Here is a 17,673-nt window from a genome sequence, read left to right as displayed (position 1 = left end):
CAATAAATACCAAAATGCTATATAGATACTTTTACAAAAAAAAAAAGCAGACTCTTGAGAAAAGAGATTACATTGGTTTTTTGCAAGCATTTGTTTAGGCTCCAGCTTTCCTGGTAAAGAAGTGTTTTACGAAAACATAGGTGCTGAGAAACCACCACAGTTGCAAAGCACAACCAACTAAATCAACCTGGTTTTCAGAAAATATAAAAGACTCAACTAGTTAAATTTTTGGCAGCAATGCCACCTAAGCCATCCTGAAACTGCTGTCTGACATGCAAAGACAAGGGCCACATAGCCAGTGGAGACACAAGTACAGTTTATGTGTTTTCTGGTACTTTTCGCTCTTTATGTAGCTTTACTAATTACTCCACACACCCCCACTGCGAAGCAAAACCACAATGAAGAACAGATTTTATTCTCTTCCCTTGCATAAATCTTAACTAAAATTTGTTCACCCTCCATTTCAGTTTGTTATGGCAAATTTCCCTTGGAACAACGCAAAAATACAAAAAAATTCCCACTAAAGTCCACAGTTACTTCAATGTCAAGAAAGGCAGAGGCAGTGAATGTTTTTCCAATTATTTTTTCACAGGTATTTCTTTACTGACCACTCTTAATCAGCATTACTAGTGGGGCATTTTGTTAGAAATTTTTGCATGAAAGAAATGCCAGTGGAAAATTCAGACACCTATTAACGGTGGAGATTATTTAGAAAAAAAAACACTATGAGAACTAAAAAACATGTTAAAAATAAAAAAAAAAAAAATCAATTGATCTTCTCTACCCTGCATTAGATCAGTACATAGACAGACTACCAACTGCAGTAGAGATCCATGTGGAATTCACTTGTGGATCAGGGTCTTACAGATGTAAGAGCACCCTGTTTTCATGGATAGGATAGGACAGAGCAGCTGAACTATACCAAGTATCAGTTTCCTTTAAATTGGTTTGTTTTGAGGGGTTTTTTTCCAGATTTATGGAAACTCAAGTTTATTTAGAAATCCTTCAGTTTTGCCTGAAAAACCACAGCGTTTTATTTAGTAGAGGTGGTTAAAAGTTACTTGTAAGTGGAGTGTGCGCATATTTTTCCATAATGTTCTTACTTGAGGTCAGCCAATGAGACTTTTGGGTTTTTTTAAAGAGAAATCCAATCTCTGCTGCTCACGTGTGAAGTAAAGCACTTCAAACACCGAAATGAAGGGAAGCCTAAGAGTCTTGAGAGTTGAAGATGGTGGAGCAGTTGCAACTTATTAGGGAGAAAGTGGAAGAAGGTATTTTGACAGTCGGTAGTCCATATACTCTTGCGCAAGGCACCACTTCATGGAGCAGGAGACGGTGAACACCACCAGCAGGAAACACTGACACTACCAAAGCACATGTGCAGGGAACATCCCAATAAGCCACCACTGCATCAGCAATTCCAGGGCCTGCAGATCAAACTTAATTTCTAATATTCCCCTGTAACACATGGCCTTCATTAATATGGCAGCAGTCCAAACCATACTTAGTTTAGGCGTAACTTGGCCAAACACCATTTAAAGATATCTACTGGCACAGTTTTACTCCTGAACACCAGACACTGGTACTATCCAGAGAGATGTCAACTCTCCAGGAATAAAAAAATTAAAAAAAAAGATTAAATAATGTCAGAAAAGCCACATTCAATAAAATATATTTGGCAGAATCATCACAGCTTTGGTTCTTCAGTTCAGTCTAAAGACAAACCAATGAATTATAAAAGTTTATGGCAAAATTATTCCAAGAAATGGCATGTTTTCCAGGTCCACTTGAAAACGTACCAACTTTCAAGCAGTGGACAGCATTCAAACTACTGGAATAATTAAAAAGCACTGACAGGTAGCCAAATGCTGCCTGATTGTTTTCCATACAGCCCTAAACCAGGTTAAATTGGAGCATCTGTGGCTTTTAGGGGTTGGTCTCTAGAAAAGGCTTAGTTTTTAAAAGCCACTCAGAAACCTCCAGTGCTTGACTTAACAGCACCACAGCAGTGCACTATGTTAGGTCAAGTTTTATTTCACACACGATAGATTAACACCATTTTCACATGCCAGCTTCAGTTTATTTAAGAGTGAAGAACCACCTACAGAGGCCTGCAACTAATGCGTGTATTCTTTGTTCTTCAAAGTTACATGACAAACGAACAGGTTCAGGCCAATCTAAAACTGACCCTTTCTGCCACAGTCTTCAAGTGTTCTGGGAGTTTTCAAAGTCCAGGGACTAAGGTGCTCAACTGAGAAAAATGAGACAATGCTGTCTTCCTTTGGATTGGTAATCTGTGTTAAGCGTTTTGAAATATCTCTTACAGTATTTCAAATATACTAAATTATTGATATACCAGAAGATGTTTTAAAAAGCCCTCCCTACTTCTTATGATAAAGGGGGTGGATTTCACATACTTTATCCAGGGGATAATTTTCTGTCTCAGGAAATGGTATGTTCTAGCTAAGGACATGTTGAAGGACTACTTCAACATAAAGAGGATGCAAAGGTACCTTACTGTATATACTCCAGATAATTTCACGTCGAGTATTCATCTGAGGTGAATTTAAATAAAACAAATTCAAGGTGGAGAACATCCAAGCCCCCTGATGTCTGCTCTGAATAAAGCTACTGAAAACCTTCTCGCAGGATTCCTGAGCTCGAGAAGACACATGATGGACAGCGTAGCAGCTTGCATGGAAATACTTACAATGGTAAGGAAGTACGGAAAGATACTACCTTTACTGGAATGTGAATTGTACGTAAGCTAAGTGGACACACAGCAGCCGACCTGCTCTGTAGCATCACCTTTTCAATGAAGGCGAGATGCGCCATGAAGTAACATACCTCGCTCCTTCAAGGAAGGCTTCTTCCATGCAGGTTATACGAAAAACAAATGATTTTACACAGTCAGTGCTTCTGTTGATAGTCCCCTCTTTTTTTGTTTTAAAAAAAAATAACAATAAAGCATCCAGTGCCGCTTCCCCCACTGACACGTGAAATTTGCCCTGTAACCAACAATCCTGCGATGCTCCTCTGAGGGGAGCGGATCCCGCCCCCCCCCGTACCCCCCCACCCGGGGGACGCCACGCGTGGACATGCCCCACGAACTGCGGGGATTGGAGGGGGTGGTATCCCGTACCGAACTCCGCGAAGCTCTGGTCCTCCCCTACAGAACCCTCACTCCTGTTCCCCAACGCCGGGACGCCGGGTCTCCTCTCCCCGGCCCGCCCGTCCACGCCGACCCTCCGCCACATGGCGCCGGGAGGGCGGGGTGAAGCCGAGCGGGCCGCGGCCACGCGTCGAGACAGCCCGAGGTACCGCCATCCCCTCCTTTTTCTTCCCTGGTGCGTGTGTGTCCCCTCACCCCCCTTTTCCCCCACAGACCCCCACACACACCCCGTACCTTGCTGGGGGGCGGGCGGCCCCCCGGCGGGGCCCAGGCCAGGCAAGTACAGGCAGCGCTGAGGTGGGCGGAGGGCACGTACTCCTGCTGCAACCGGCTGCTCGCCGTCTCCCACACCCGCAGCCGCCCATCCGGGCCGGAGATGGCGAAAAAACGGCGGTCGCAGGGGGAGAAGGCGCAAAGGGCCGCCGTCGCCGCCGCCTCCCCGCCACACGCTGCCGCCGCCATGGCGCTTCACCTCGCCCGGCCCCTCCGCGCCGGCGCATGCACAGGCCGCGTGCTCGCCACCGCGCGCCTGCGCCGCGCTCCCCGATGACGCCGGGTCGGTGTCATCGGCGCGCGCGGGGGCGACCGTTAAACGTCTCTTCCCGCTTATTCCTCTCATGAGGGTCTGGAGTGGGCTGCGGCGCGCCGCCTCCTCCGCTCATGGGGCGACCGTGGGTGGGAGGCCTCGGAGGCGGGCGTGGGAGACGTCGCTGTCGCCGCTGGAGCGGGTGAGGCGGCTGCTGCCACCGGAGGAAGCTGCGGCGGTGGGGCGGTGCGCGGCCGCCCCTCATGCTCCCCCTGTGGAGGAGAAGGAGGAGGAGGAGGTGGCGACCGCCCCTCAGGTGCCTCCTGAAGCGGCAGGAACGCGTCCCGGCGCTTTCCGTGCCGGGGAGCTGGCGCTGGCGGAGGTGCGGAGAAAGCACAACACAACGCTGAAGCTGTTGTGTCGGCTGGCGGCGGGTTCGGTGTTAGCCAGCCCCGGTGGCATCCTGCCTCACCACGACATCATTGGGCAGCTGCCCGGGCAGGTGCTGCGCACGTCGGCCGGGGCGCGGTTGCTGCTGAGGCGGCCCTCGCTGGAGGAATACGTGCTGCTGATGCCGCGGGGGCCCACCATCGCCTACCCCAAGGTACCGGCTGCTCACTGGGACGGCTGGTGACTTGAGAGGTCACTGGCCGAATGTCACCCTTAGTTTCCAAGAATAGTGATGTGCAGTGTTTTTCTCACCTGCAGGATGTAAGTGCTATGTTAATGATGGTGGATATCCACCCGGGAGACACTGTTTTGGAAGCTGGCAGCGGGTCTGGCGCTATGACCTTGTTCCTGTCGAGAGCAGGTGAGCACCTGGTTTTAGAAAACAGAAGCAGTGCAGCCTGCCATATGAGAAAAGGCTGAGAGAACTGGACTTATTCATCCTTGAGAAAAGAAGGCCTAGGGGAGACCTTATCACCATGTTCCAGGATTTAAAGGGTGGCTACCCAGAAGATGGAGACTCCCTTTTTACAAGGAGTCACTCAGACGGGTAATGGGTACAAGTTACCCAAGATCCCCTGGGGAGATCAGGGAGAGACTGCCGAGAAACCCAACCCATCCATCCCTCCTTTTGTTCAGTTTTCTGAATGGATTCATAGTGGGAACCCATAGGTGATGGAAGGACCTTGGTGACTCCAACCTAAAAAAATGGCTTAAGAAGTCACAGAACGTCACCCACTGAGCTGCTGATGGCTGAAAGCTGTCTGTGCCCATTAAAAAGCACCAAGGAGAAGCTAATGCTGTGATAGGCTTGAGAAATTAGGAGTAATACAAGGGTAGAATAACACAGCAATGCACACGCTGCTGTCTGTACCTAGATAGCCTGGTAACACTTCCTTTATGAAAAACATTGTGTATTGGACTCATGGAAAATTTCAGGATAGTAAATTTATACTTAAAACAATAATAAAATAATTTATTACAAACAGTAACAGGAAAACAACACAAGCCTGTGTAAATCAAAGAGTACACTTGCAAACTTGTCTAAGGGTCTGAGATCAGTGAGCAGTGATCCTTAAGAAGGGACAGGTGGAGAAAGAACTATGCATGGAAAACAGCAAACCTTTGTAAAAACGAGGATTGTTAAAAAAAAAAAAAAAATTAAAACCATTAGTCTCAAATCTTATTAACAACAGAAGCAGTCACTGTCTGTCAGCATCTGTGAGTAGTGACCAGTCTTGCAGCTTTCTTGGCTGGAACCTGTGGTAGCTATAGCAGAAGAATCATAGATTGACAGGGCCACAGATGCTCAAGTTGACTTTTGTGGCAGGACTTACTTTGGGAGGACATATTAGGAACAGTTCGAACTACTATAACGTTGCTTTATTTCACCTGTGGATGAAAGTAGTAAGTCTGGTGCCTCTTGTTTGTTTTCAGTTGGGCCTAAAGGACGTGTTATAAGTTATGAAATCAGAGATGATCATCATAATTTAGCTAAGAAGAATTACAGGCACTGGCGTGCTGCATGGGAAATAGGACACACGGAAGAGTGGCCGGATAACGTGGATTTCATTCTTAAAGACATTTCAACAGCTGCTGCGGATATGAAATCTATAGCACTTGATGCAGTAAGTCCAAAAAATCCTGCCCATTTGACATTTACCTTTTCTAGATACATTAAAACACATTCGCAACAGGATTCCCAAGCCTAGTTTAACGGGAGAAAAAAGAATCGGATCTTCATCAATGAAAGAAACATTGTGATTTATTTTTTTCTTTGTCAGATTACAAATATTTTCAAGGTTTCAGTTGCAGGTTCCCAAATGAAAGAGTGATATGGCTACAGTACAGAAATACTACAATTAATCACGGCTGTCTTGTAAGCAAAGACAAACTTACTTTGTTGTATTTTGGAGAAACGGGTATTTTTGTATCTACGGCATGTATTTCAAACATTAATTTTAAGAAAGATGCATAAGTTTATTGAAAATATGTAAACACTTTGCTATCAGCTATATAGAAAGCACAATGTAACTAAGGTCCAACTTACAGTAAGGAACGCTCTTGCTCGCTCTCTTGTCCAGATTTTGTTAAGGGAGATGTGCTGGGTAAAACAGCTAGATGTTAACCACTCTTCCTTGTAAAGCAGACAAAGTACTTACATTAATGCTTTAAACAAACAGCAATTGTGCTAAACTGTTTGAGCAAAGAAATAAAATATATAGCATAAAAATATAACTTTTTTAAAACTTTAAAAGTAACAATCTACAGGAAGGGTCTTATATTGCATATGCCATTGTTTTACAGTTTGACTAGTTTTCTAGCAGAAGATGGGTAAATTGCCAAGGACAGAAGTTTTCCAAATCTTAAAACAAACAGCAAGTTAGATACCAAGACTGTAGTGTGATCTTTTCGTTATAAAGATGCACTTGAACATTTATATTTTTTTTTTTACATTTGTAAACTGGATGTCCAAAGGTGCTAGTAAATGTAGTCTTCTAAAAGTTTTTATTAATGTCAGTATTATGGAATTTAATTAGTAGGAGGTTTAACGTTAACACAGGACTGCTGTGTTGATGAAATATTACTTGCTGTTTTAATAGAAGTTCATTTGGAAGCAACAAAGACTTTGTTTTGTAAATGTGTGGACCTCAGGTTTCTCTAAGGTTTTGAGAGGCAATAATAAAACTGGTTTGTGATTACATGCTGCTGTTGTATGCATTCATTTTCCTGAAAATGCTGTTTTTTCAAGCATTGTCGTTATGGAAAAAAAATGATAGATATACTAATATTTACCAGTAAAACATATGTATCTTTGTATCTTTCTCCTGCAGATAGTTCTGGATATGCTTAACCCCCAGTCTGCTCTGCCTGTTGTACACCCAAGTCTGAAAGAGGGTGGTGTGTGCGCTGTGTACTTAGCAAAGTAAGTATTTACTTCTAGCACTTATGCATTTATTCAGGCATCACCTAACATTGCTACAAAATCAAACATCTTTTTATTAATGCTGGATATATATTTTAAATGTTTAACAGAATTCCCCGTCCCGCGCAGTGTAATTTGTTTTAGGGATTTGCACTCAGTATACATTACACTTGGCCGAATCCTTTGGCCTTTACTTTGGGAATGGTCTCGTTATGGTCAGTGGAAGTTTGCACTTAATGACATCCTCAAAATGACTGCATTGTTTTCCAATTCAGTAGTAAGGTTGCTCGCTCCTTTACCCTGAAGGACTTCTGTAACCTCAAAGGTAAAGAGTGTGACAAAGGCAGTAGAATTGAGACTAAGTATACGATTTGAGTTTTCAAAATACTACTTTATCCTTTGCATTTCTTCAAAAGCATCACGCAGGTTATTGACCTTTTAGACAGAATACGGACCTGCAAGCTCCCTTTTTTGTGTGAAAGGATCATTGAGGTAACTCACAGAAATTGGTTGGTACTCCCTGCTAAACTCAAGAATGGCAAATCAAGCCAAATGATGGAAACTCAAGAAAATATTGAAGAACAACCTCAAAAGGAATGTGAAGAAATCCACGTTCAGGATCAAGTAGTTCTTAAAGAAAGTGAATACAATGGTAAGAACATTATTGCTGATGAGATACCCTGTTACTGCAATTTGATACTCCAAGGATAGAACGAAGGCAAAGTTTGAAGGAAGAGGCAGTATTTTTTTTCTTGGGTCAACCAAGATTGTTGTGAAGAATAGACAAGCTTCTGGACAGCCTAGAGCTTGTCAGGTTTGAAATAGGATACATTAACGGTTATTTAAATATCTTATTAAAAATCTAGACTAAGTAGAAAATAAATTGCAGTCTGCAAGTAAAGCATGACTGCCCTTCTACTACTGTTTTTAAATTTTTACTTTTTAATAAAATGCAGTCCTCTGTACTCATGCTGTTGCTGCTTTAGAGGACCCTGATGGGCTTAAGGATTCCACAAGAAGAAACGTTACCAATGTGCTCTGTTTCATAATCCTGCTGTTCTGGCAAATCCAAAAAAGATGCCTTATACTAATATAGATTTGCAAAATCCATAGTAGAGCAAAGAGGTCTAAATCTACTGATAGGTGACACAAAGAACTTTAACAGAAGGAAAAAGAAAATCAAACTGCGTCAAGGAAAAATAATCCATGCACATTGGCAACTCTAGTCTGCATGTATGTTTTAAACTCGTTGGAAAGAATTAAAAAAATTTACTTCTTACAGAATCACTTTCTGACAATGCTGAAACATACTGCTCGGTGCCTTACGTTGCTAGACCATCTTATTGGCAGGAAGCTCATTCAGGTGAGACACTTGGAAAATGTTTTTTTATCTTAAATGTTTAGTGATATTTTTTATTTTCAAAAATACTATTTCTTGTACTAGCATTTGACATGTTACTATATCATGAAATCACAAAACTTATAATAATAAAATAATCACTGTATGTTCAAATACTGTAGTAGTAACTTGTTTTGTTTTTTAATTAGCATTCCTTACCAAGCTGAGAAAGTTTCGACCGCTGCTTTCTTGATGCTGCTGAGATGTGTTAGCTGCTAATTCGAGTATTGTATCAGAATAAAATAAAATGTTACAAAGTAGCTGCTACATTTTGCAAGTTGTGTAACTTTTAACTAATGACTGCTTTGATTTCTACTGCCTGTAAAGTTTGAAATCCCACCTACTACTTAAAGGGAAAAGTTTTAAGAGAATCATCAGATATGGTGTTGCAATGCAACAGAGGTTGTTCTGCAGAGCACAGCATGTTTCTGCCTCATCGGGTGTATTTCATTCTTCATTGCTTGTAAACCAATCCATGGATTTGTCTTGGTTCAAGGCGCTGCCTCGTCTCCTTTTGCTGGACAGGCTCTGACAGTCTAACAGAAATAAGGAGAAAGAAAAATGTAATAAGAAAATAATGGATCAAAGTCTGCCCTTTGAAATGCAAGTGAAGCAGCTCCTGACATCACCAGCTACCAACTGGTGGCTATCAATTTCTTTAAGAACAATGTTCTTCAAGCACAGCTTTAAGAGAAACTGAAATTCACCGAATTTGTTCTCTTGATAAAGCTGTGCTTATTTCAAGAAAAAGACCAGTTGTTGACAGGTATAGCTTTGGTTCATTTCCAGCACCCATGCTTAAAGTTGCCCAGTTATTTGTGAACTTTACTATAGATAGATAGATATAAAAATCATTCTCAAACAGTCAAAATAAACACGATTTTTTCTGACCTCGGTCAGATATGAAAAGCGACATCTTTCAGGTAAAAAAAGATTTAAAATGAAGTCTTTTAGGGCCTCGTGTAAGTCTCCATATATACATGTAGTGGTTTAACACATTATATTTATGAAATGACATGTTGTAGACACCTGACTTGTTCTGTATCTCAAGGAAGATTCAAATGCCAAATTTTTCCAAGTTGAGGGATCCCTTGAGAATCATAGTTGTACTGAAGCTGTGAAAAGCACGCTCCTACTATAATAGTGAAAATGTGGATATTAGTGAGAGCATATGCAAATGAAAAATAGAGCTATAAACAACTGTAACCCTGTATTAAATAAATATACTAAGAACTCTGGGGTGGCTATTTGCATAAAGGTATCTTTGGAGACTAAGGCCTTATACAGCTCTCCCAGGAAGTTCACATCTCAAGTGTGTTCCACTCTTAATAATAAATTAAACAATGAACATTTGCCCCCTAATTGCTGTATGGAATGGAGACTTCTCATACAAAGGCTCAGGGGACTATTTTGAGTAGATTAACATGCAAAGATTCAACTACATAAAATGATTTTCACAATGAATTCTTGTATTGTTTTCTATTTGTACCCCAATCTTGAAAAGAAATCTTGTATAAACTCCATCAACAATTGAGATGGACTTAAAGGAAAATGTGAATTGTGACGTATGTCATCCATATGATGACAGCAACTGAGCATCCTGCCCTTTCTAAAAACAGCACTCTCAACAAAAGCACTTTAACTCATGTAACGTACACTGTTTTAACTCACGTGACACACACCAGTAATTTTACTGTTTCTTCTAGCCAATCCTAAGTGTTTAAAATAGGATTCTCAATTTAATTTATAATGCAAGTATGGTAATAAACGCCTAAATAGATGAACACATCCCAAAATCTCCCATAGTAGATGAAGGTAATTTGAAGAGACTCAGAATGTAAAGCAGTTGGTACTTCAGGAAGTCAAGAGACAAGATGTGAAAACGAAAATGAAGCTATGGCAGTAAAAGGACAGTTCTGCCAAGGTAACTGCATTTGTAATAGGGATGTGGCTCACACAGAGAGTGTGTCTTGCCATACCAAGAAGGACACAGTAGTCTGAAGGGCAAATATGGCCTCAGTTACCTAAACTAATTGAAAATTATTTGCAATAATAAACCATACCTTGGGCATAATAAAAAGGAGAGTCAACAAGCATTTTTTCAGTTGGAAAGGTGTCCTTCAAATTCTGAGATGAACGTAATTCCATCATCTCCAAAGTGCCAGTAGATGAGGAGGAAGATGATGATAATCCTAGTCGTACAAATCTTCCTTTCTTACCACAAAGCAAGCAGTCTGTAGGAGTAGCACTAGGTCCTCGGGGCAGCTGTACTTCAGCATCGTTGTAGTTTCTCACAGCCCCGCTGTGGTGCACAGAGCGTTCTCGCTGCCATACATAATGTGTTGGAGCAATGGCCATCACCTATTGGAACAGACGTTACATCAGAAACCGTAAAAACTATGGGAAAACTTACAGCTGAAAACAAGGGATCCAATTAATGGATGGCAGAGAATTAACACTACCTAGCTGAAATGGGTATCATCTATTATCTATCTGCTTCTGTCTCACTAGGAAGTTTTCTACCTTAGGCCCAAATAAGGGAAACAGTTCTGAATCAGATGTTGAAACACAACAGTTTACAGCCTTGTACAGCCATGTGAATCATCAGAAATACCAGCTCGTCCTTTGTTGGACTGAAGATGGTGTCTTTTACTAACTCCTAAACATAAATTAGTTGGATCTTCTGGTTCACAACATCACTGAACTGTTTTGACTGTTGGAAGCTGGGAGGGTATGCTGGGAAAACCATTCCACGCTTCCCTTGTTTCTGGTACTTTTCCCATAAGCATCTAATCCCATCCCCAGTGATGGGGTTCTAGAGTAAATGAGATCTTCTTTTCTACCAGCTGTAGTAAACATTATGTTCTTAGAACATGACAGGACTTTTTCAGACAGATACATTCCACATGAAAGGTGAGGAATGTCTTTTTTCCTTCCTGATATGTTTGAAAAATCTAAGTTGTAACACAGCATTAATAGTAGAGAACGTTAAAAGTGTGTCCTGAGTTTTTTTAAATGCAGTGAAAAACCCTTATGTTAAAAAGTCAATTGAAGTTATATTAGTAATTTTGAAGTGATTAAAATTTCACCTGAGGTGCTGGGATTTTTATTTGAAGGTTTTACTTGTGTACAAACTTATAATTTGTAAAGCTAACACACACACACACGATTATTTCTAAAGTGAATGAAGCGAAACAACCAATGGTAAATTTTAAATAAAAATATTTGCATAAAGCAGAAAGATTCTAGTCAATAAAAACTTCACTTTTAACAGTAGTGCAATGTAAAATATTCTAGTTTACCTTAAAAACATAATTTCAAATAATGTATTTTAAATGCAAATGAAAAAAAAAATTCATGGTGGATAAATGGACCGTGACATTTTAGCTGCATCTTTTCTTTCCCATGGTTTGTCTACGCACTTTAGGGAAGACATCATTTGTATAGAGCTAGATCATTAGCTGGTATTAATTGTTGTAGTTTCAGCATCTATGATACTAAAACCCTCCCTACCTCTTCACAGCAGCGTCTGCTTACAATAGCCCTGTAGTCAATTCTACTCCAAAGTTGATCTTTTAACTTTAAGAAATCAGGGAACAGCTTTCTCCAGGCTTTTCCCAAAGCCCATGGGAAAATGTCATACTTTGATTCTTCATCGTCTTCTTCAACTGTATTTGCCAGATACCTTCAAATATATATATGCTTGTGTCTGTAAATGTTGTTCAGTCTTAAATCACTATATTAGTATGATTTCTAACATTAAAAGACATAATATTGAAGTAGTTCTTTTTCCTAGTATTGTGAGAAAAATGGCTAACAATATACAGCCTTCTCTCTGGAGTACGGTATTTTCTTGATCAGAAAGTTCTATATGTATCCTTTGGGTAAATAAAAACTTCTAGAGTCTCCTAAATTAGTAGGTATGCAAGAACTAACATATCCTGACAGCTTTCTCCAAATTGGCAAGATATCCTTGCACTAAAATGAACAATTTCTGTCTGATTCTTCAAATAAAGCTTGAAACTATCTTACACAATCCTATGAATCTCATGAACACTTTACATTTTCTACTGCAGGGGTTTAAATTACTCTTGGAAAATTATGTTGCTCACATTAAATTAGCAGCAAACAACTGAATATAGGTTTACTTTCATGTATAAATGAAAACCTTAAATGATTTTTTTCATGTCCATATTTCTCCCTTCCTTCACTATGTGCTACTTTTGGTTCTGGGTCATCTTCTCGGACAACAGGAAAATATTTATTTCCTCTAGATCCAACCTAATACTAAACTCCTGTAAATCATACCTGAAAAAATGATGACTTTTAGTCTCCTCCACAATTTTCTGACTTGCTCCTAACCCCAATATTCTCTCTAGTCCCAGTCTCACCAGACCCTTTGTCCCTTTCTAATCCTCTCGCTCTTCTGGCCTGGCTTTTCTCCCATCAGTGTGGAGTCAGACAGCCTCCTCCTCCATGCTGAGCGGATGCTACCCAGAATATCGTTTACATAAGAATAAACAGCCATCTTTCTCCCTGCTCTAGGGTGCAAATCAGAGCAGCTGAGAAGTGCTGTTGGGGAAAAGATGACCTGAGCACCATAACACTATGAAAAAAAATGCTGAATCTCTCTTAGGTATAGCCCAATATGGAGAGATTATATAGACTTGGGAAAGACAGATTCCTGACTGCACCTCTGTTTCCAAGTATAGACATTTTAGAATTGTTCAAAACAGTTCTTAGAAATTCTCTAGCAACATTTTTACAGTTGACTCAAATCATGTTGACAGAGACTTTAATAAAAAGTTACTCCCGAGGTGCATATCATGATGAAACATCTCGGTACAAATGACTTAAAGGCTGGCAGAGATATAAAATAGGGTCTTATAACAGGAGCCATGTATTGTCCTGCATATGTTTCTTGTCATGCTTAAAAAAGTTCACAGATTTACAGTTTGGTAGGCAGAATGCCGTGCTGTGTATCACTACACCAACGCAAATGTCCCCTTGCTGCTGCTCAATCTTCTACACATGCGGTCATCAGAGGAAGAATGTTGAATTGCACTATTTATATACAGTATGTAGATTATGTTTCTATACTTCATATAGGAACCAAAAAACTACAAATTCATTAAAGAAGTCTCATCATATATCATAACTATCAGTGGCATAAACAAAGGAATAAAATAATGCAAAGTTTATGCTAACAAACCCAGATAATTTAAAAGTACTTACAGAGCGACAAAGAAATTGATTCTCGTATGCTCATTGATTGTGAAGTTAGCCCTCTTGAAATAAACGAAAGTCATTGCCAAGAGATACTGTTTTAAAATGTAAAATGAAGTATCAATATATTATTCCAGTATATAATTTCCTAAAATGCTTCACACATTTATCTGCACCAAGATATTTTGATAATTTTTATCAATGAGGAAAGTATAAATTGAGTTTCTTGAAGCTTCCACATGAACACATTAGAAAAAAATTACGGTCTGTATTTGCATTACAGTATCAAGTCACTAAGGGCAGATTTTTCACCCAGTATCTGTTCTATTAATAAAGAAGGAAATACACTTACCTTGTCTGCAATTTTACAGCAACAGTCCATCCAAAGGAAGTCTTGGATAAGATCATCATCTGCAACAAAAGAAAGCTGTAGCATTTCAAACTCCAAAATTGTTTTTGTTAGACAGTATTTGTAAGTAAATAAATAACAGATGGTCCTTTTATTAAACCAAATGAAAGAAGCTAGACACAGCAGTAGAGAACAGAGAAACTGAGGGGAGAAAGAGACTAGGTATGAAAAAACTTAAGCTACAAAAGACGACAAACTACCAGAAAGGCAAGGTGGAAAATCTAGTGACTGCATTTCATTCATTCTCAGTAATAGCAAGTAAAGGTGAAAAATCACCAGTATTTTTTCTATTTATGTAACTTCTTTCTGCATTGAGTGGTTCCATCTAATAGCATACCATTATTTCTGATGAACTATAGACTGTTGAGATCTCTGCACCTTGATTACCTGACAGCCTATATAAGGCAATACTGGCTTGATTATTTGTGGTCAGTGCATCACTGTCTGTGAACACTATAATGTGTACTGTGTACTATAGCAGGATTACCACAAACTCCCTCTGATTCCCTCCTGTATTCAAGGTTCAAATAAAACCCACATGCAATCTTCCACTGTTAATCTCTTCACTAAATTAAATAAATACAAAACTCTATATGAAAGAGCCACAAACGCAAAAGAGATGCTACAACTCCTCAGATTTAGTTAACATTCCACTTCCCCCCCCCGCAAATGATTATTCCCACAATAAATAACGTTTGTAAGACTGGGTGTCCAGCCTTTTTTAAGCCTTGTGTAAATCAAGACATACATTGTTTCACATGTTATTTGTTGAAGCAAAAGAGAAAATAGAAAGGAAAGAGAAATGATCATAAAAGGAAGTATCATACCACCTGGGTTTCATTTTTAATTTAAAAAGCTACTTTTCATCAGTTTGGTAGCCCTTCTTGTATTTTTAACTTAAGCATTAAATATTTGTACAGTAAAATATAATAACAAAATGCATTTAGACAAAACATGGCCATTAGTATAAAAAGCACTCCCCAAATTATTGAATTTAGAAAACATTATTAAGCAAGTGCTTAATAGTTTTCTACTGTTCAGTCAATACATTGATATCTGTCATTATTAACCCACCAAATAATTTAAAGAAAGCTGTCATTTCCTGACGCTGAATAACTAGACATGGTCCCTTTGGACATTTATATTTATGACTAGGAACCTTTTTTTCCCAGTTTTCTTCATGGTCTTTAAAAGTAGGCCGCTTTAGTCTAATAAGGTTTTTTTGCTGATGTGATCTGGATGCACTCGATTTCACATGAACAGTGACAGTGGGAGGTGTCTGACACACCAGATTGTGTCTCATTTTGGTAAGTAAAGGTTCCTGTTGAAAAAGAAGAAGACGTTAACTACAAAAATAGTCACTCTGAGCAGCAGTCCGCTAGATTTCTTTTGTTCAAATGAAGCATTTCAATAGAGCTTGTATGTCAGGCAACACAAAAATTAATTGTACCAGTACTAATTATCCAAGTCTTGTGCCCTAAACCAACTATGTAGATTTCCTTAATTTAAGCTCTAATTTGATAAAGCTCTTTCTCAGTGGAAGAAGCCTTCAGTCTTTTTTTTCCATTAAAAATTTTGAAAAATGGAGAAACATCCTTTCCAGAAAAAGTTGCTGTTTGTCAGATCCTCATAGCCCTACACGCTTACTTACATCTACCAAAAAAATCTCCATTCCTCCCCTCCAATTTGTGATTTTTTAAAAAGACTTTGATAGGATTAATGCATCAGAACCATAATTAAGCCATATACCATTAAAATTCAAGTCTTGAGCTCTCATTTTTTTTAACACTTGGTTATAGCCATTGGGAATAAAAACTTATCCCTCAAGTAGGACGTACCCTGAGGGCATAACCAAGGAAACAAACCTGAGGTGTTTGTTACTGTAAAAATCAAGACGATACCAAATGGAGTGTGAGAAAAGGTATTTTTAGACAGAAGCAAATGCATTTACTTCTTCAGCAGGTCCCTCCACAGAGGATAGGGCTGTCTGAGGCCGGCTCACACCAGCCTACCTGGCTCTCCGGCCGTTAGCTGTCATATAAACGACAAAAAAGGCCCTCGCGCGTGGATGTAATTACGGTCTTCGGCTCCCAGCAGGTCGGCCCGGAGCCGGCGGTGGCCCGGCACAGCCCCTCGCCCCGGACGGCCCCTCTCTCCTCAGCGGCCTTTCCCTCGCACCACAGCCCCGCGCCACCGCCTCTCGCACTCAATCGGGGCGCGCCAGGCAGCCGCCTCAGCCAACCGGGCGGCGGGGCCCTCTTACCCCCCCTCCCCTCCTCCTGCCGCCAGGGGGCGCTGGGCTGCGCGGAGCCCGCCCGGGACCCGCCAGCCAATCAGAGAAGGGCCCGGCTGTTGCTAGGCGGGCGGGAGCTGCTGCGGGCGGCGCGGCCTGCCCCTTCAGCAGCACCGCCTTGGTGGGCTCTGCTCTTCCCTCAGCCGTAAACTACGCTCGAACTTGACTTTAATCTCACAGCTGCCCAACAGTTTGTAAAAGCCTCCTTAAAACATCTCCCCAGGAGACACAGGGCATGAGGGAGAAGGCATACCTCACTTTAAAGATCATAAAAAGTACAGGTGCAATATACCCTGCTCTTACTTTTCCACAGAAGCAATTAATGCAATTAGTCTAAGGCAGTCTATTGAAATGTAATAATAAGAATGAAAAACTCCCTTCTCTAGTAAGATTCAGTGTGAAATCCTAGTGTTGTCTTTTGTTATAAGAGCCAAAGATTTATTCTAGGAAGATGGCAAGAAATGCATCCAATTTCATTGTATCCGTCCCCATGTCCCCCCTGTACAGGCCAAATAAAGTGTAACTGGTCTCATTTGTTATGGTAATGAGAAGAGAGACCTTTTTACTCCTTCCTCATATTTTATTAATAATTTGTTAGATATCTTCATGCAGGTGCTCTGAGTTAGTGAGCATATAGGTCATACTCAAAGACTTGCGGTCAATGGCTCGATGTCCAAGTGGACATCAGTGACAAGTGACGTTATTCAGGGGTCGGTACTGGGGCCACTAATATAATATCTTAATATCTTCATCAATTACATGGACAGTGCGATTGAGTGCACCCTCAGCAGGTTTGCCGATGACACCAAGCTGTGCGGTGTGGTCGACACGCTGGAGGGAAGGGGTGCCATCCAGAGGGGCTGCACAGGCTTGAGAGGCGGGACCATGCCAACCTCATGAAGTTCAATCAGGCCAAGTGCAGGGTCCTGCACGTGGATCGGGGCAATCCCAAGCACAAATACAGGCTGGGCAGAGAATGGATTGAGAGCAGCCCTGAGGAAAAGGACTTGGGGATGTTGGTTGATAAGAACACAGCAAAGTGTTGGAACTAGATGATCTTTAAGGTCCCTTCCAACCTGAACCAATTCTATGATTCTACGATATTCAGGGAAAGGTCATACCAGGTTTCTGACTGTGTACTCTAGAGAGAGAAAAAACATCAAGCGGTAAATGTACAAACTAACATCTCTATGGAATAGGCTGAAATCAGGAAACTTGGCAGCAGGACAGAGATCATACCAAATACATCAGCTGGGCAAAAGTCTGTTTCTTTGA

At 40.8% G+C, this 17,673-nt stretch overlaps 3 protein-coding genes across 3 annotated transcripts in view; 1 reads left to right on the top strand and 2 right to left on the bottom strand.

The window, feature by feature from the left end:
• The window catches only part of WDR43 (WD repeat domain 43), a 24,987-nt gene extending 21,312 nt beyond the window's left edge, over nt 1-3,675 (bottom strand). Inside the window, exon 1 of the mRNA XM_054194552.1 lies at nt 3,407-3,675. Coding sequence (XP_054050527.1) covers nt 3,407-3,634 — 228 coding nt within the window. The 5' untranslated portion in view covers nt 3,635-3,675. The remainder of the gene's footprint in view (nt 1-3,406) is intronic.
• On the top strand, nt 3,658-8,960 carry TRMT61B (tRNA methyltransferase 61B). The gene is made up of 7 exons (XM_054194553.1): nt 3,658-4,302; nt 4,407-4,509; nt 5,583-5,773; nt 6,980-7,071; nt 7,488-7,723; nt 8,354-8,434; nt 8,620-8,960. The coding sequence occupies exons 1-7, from the start codon at nt 3,790-3,792 to the stop codon at nt 8,661-8,663; spliced, it is 1,260 nt and encodes a 419-aa protein (XP_054050528.1). The 5' UTR covers nt 3,658-3,789; the 3' UTR covers nt 8,664-8,960.
• SPDYA (speedy/RINGO cell cycle regulator family member A) lies at nt 8,918-17,673 on the bottom strand. The gene is made up of 7 exons (XM_054194554.1): nt 17,638-17,673; nt 15,180-15,426; nt 14,049-14,107; nt 13,706-13,791; nt 11,984-12,155; nt 10,534-10,831; nt 8,918-9,006 (listed from the first exon to the last, which is right to left on the bottom strand). The coding sequence occupies exons 1-7, from the start codon at nt 17,644-17,646 to the stop codon at nt 8,918-8,920; spliced, it is 960 nt and encodes a 319-aa protein (XP_054050529.1). The 5' UTR covers nt 17,647-17,673.

Source organism: Rissa tridactyla, chromosome 3, assembly GCF_028500815.1.
Source record: "Rissa tridactyla isolate bRisTri1 chromosome 3, bRisTri1.patW.cur.20221130, whole genome shotgun sequence".
Lineage (NCBI taxonomy): Eukaryota > Metazoa > Chordata > Aves > Charadriiformes > Laridae > Rissa > Rissa tridactyla.
Note: the sequence above shows the minus strand (reverse complement) of the source record. Positions and strands in the feature narration are given on the sequence as shown.

What these genes read in the sequence shown, in the direction of transcription:
- SPDYA (XM_054194554.1), bottom strand. An exon ending in AGCTTTCTTTAAATTATTTG is followed by an intron (nt 14,108 to 15,179) that starts GTGGGTTAATAA and finishes CTTTTGTTGCAG; the next exon opens with ATGATGATCTTATCCAAGAC. An exon ending in ATCAATTTCTTTGTCGCTCT is followed by an intron (nt 12,156 to 13,705) that starts GTAAGTACTTTT and finishes ATATATTTGAAG; the next exon opens with GTATCTGGCAAATACAGTTG.
- TRMT61B (XM_054194553.1), top strand. Translation starts at nt 3,790, where the DNA reads ATGAGGGTCTGGAGTGGGCTGCGGCGCGCCGCCTCCTCCGCTCATGGG. An exon ending in CCACCATCGCCTACCCCAAG is followed by an intron (nt 4,303 to 4,406) that starts GTACCGGCTGCT and finishes TCTCACCTGCAG; the next exon opens with GATGTAAGTGCTATGTTAAT. An exon ending in CTTGTTCCTGTCGAGAGCAG is followed by an intron (nt 4,510 to 5,582) that starts GTGAGCACCTGG and finishes GTTTGTTTTCAG; the next exon opens with TTGGGCCTAAAGGACGTGTT.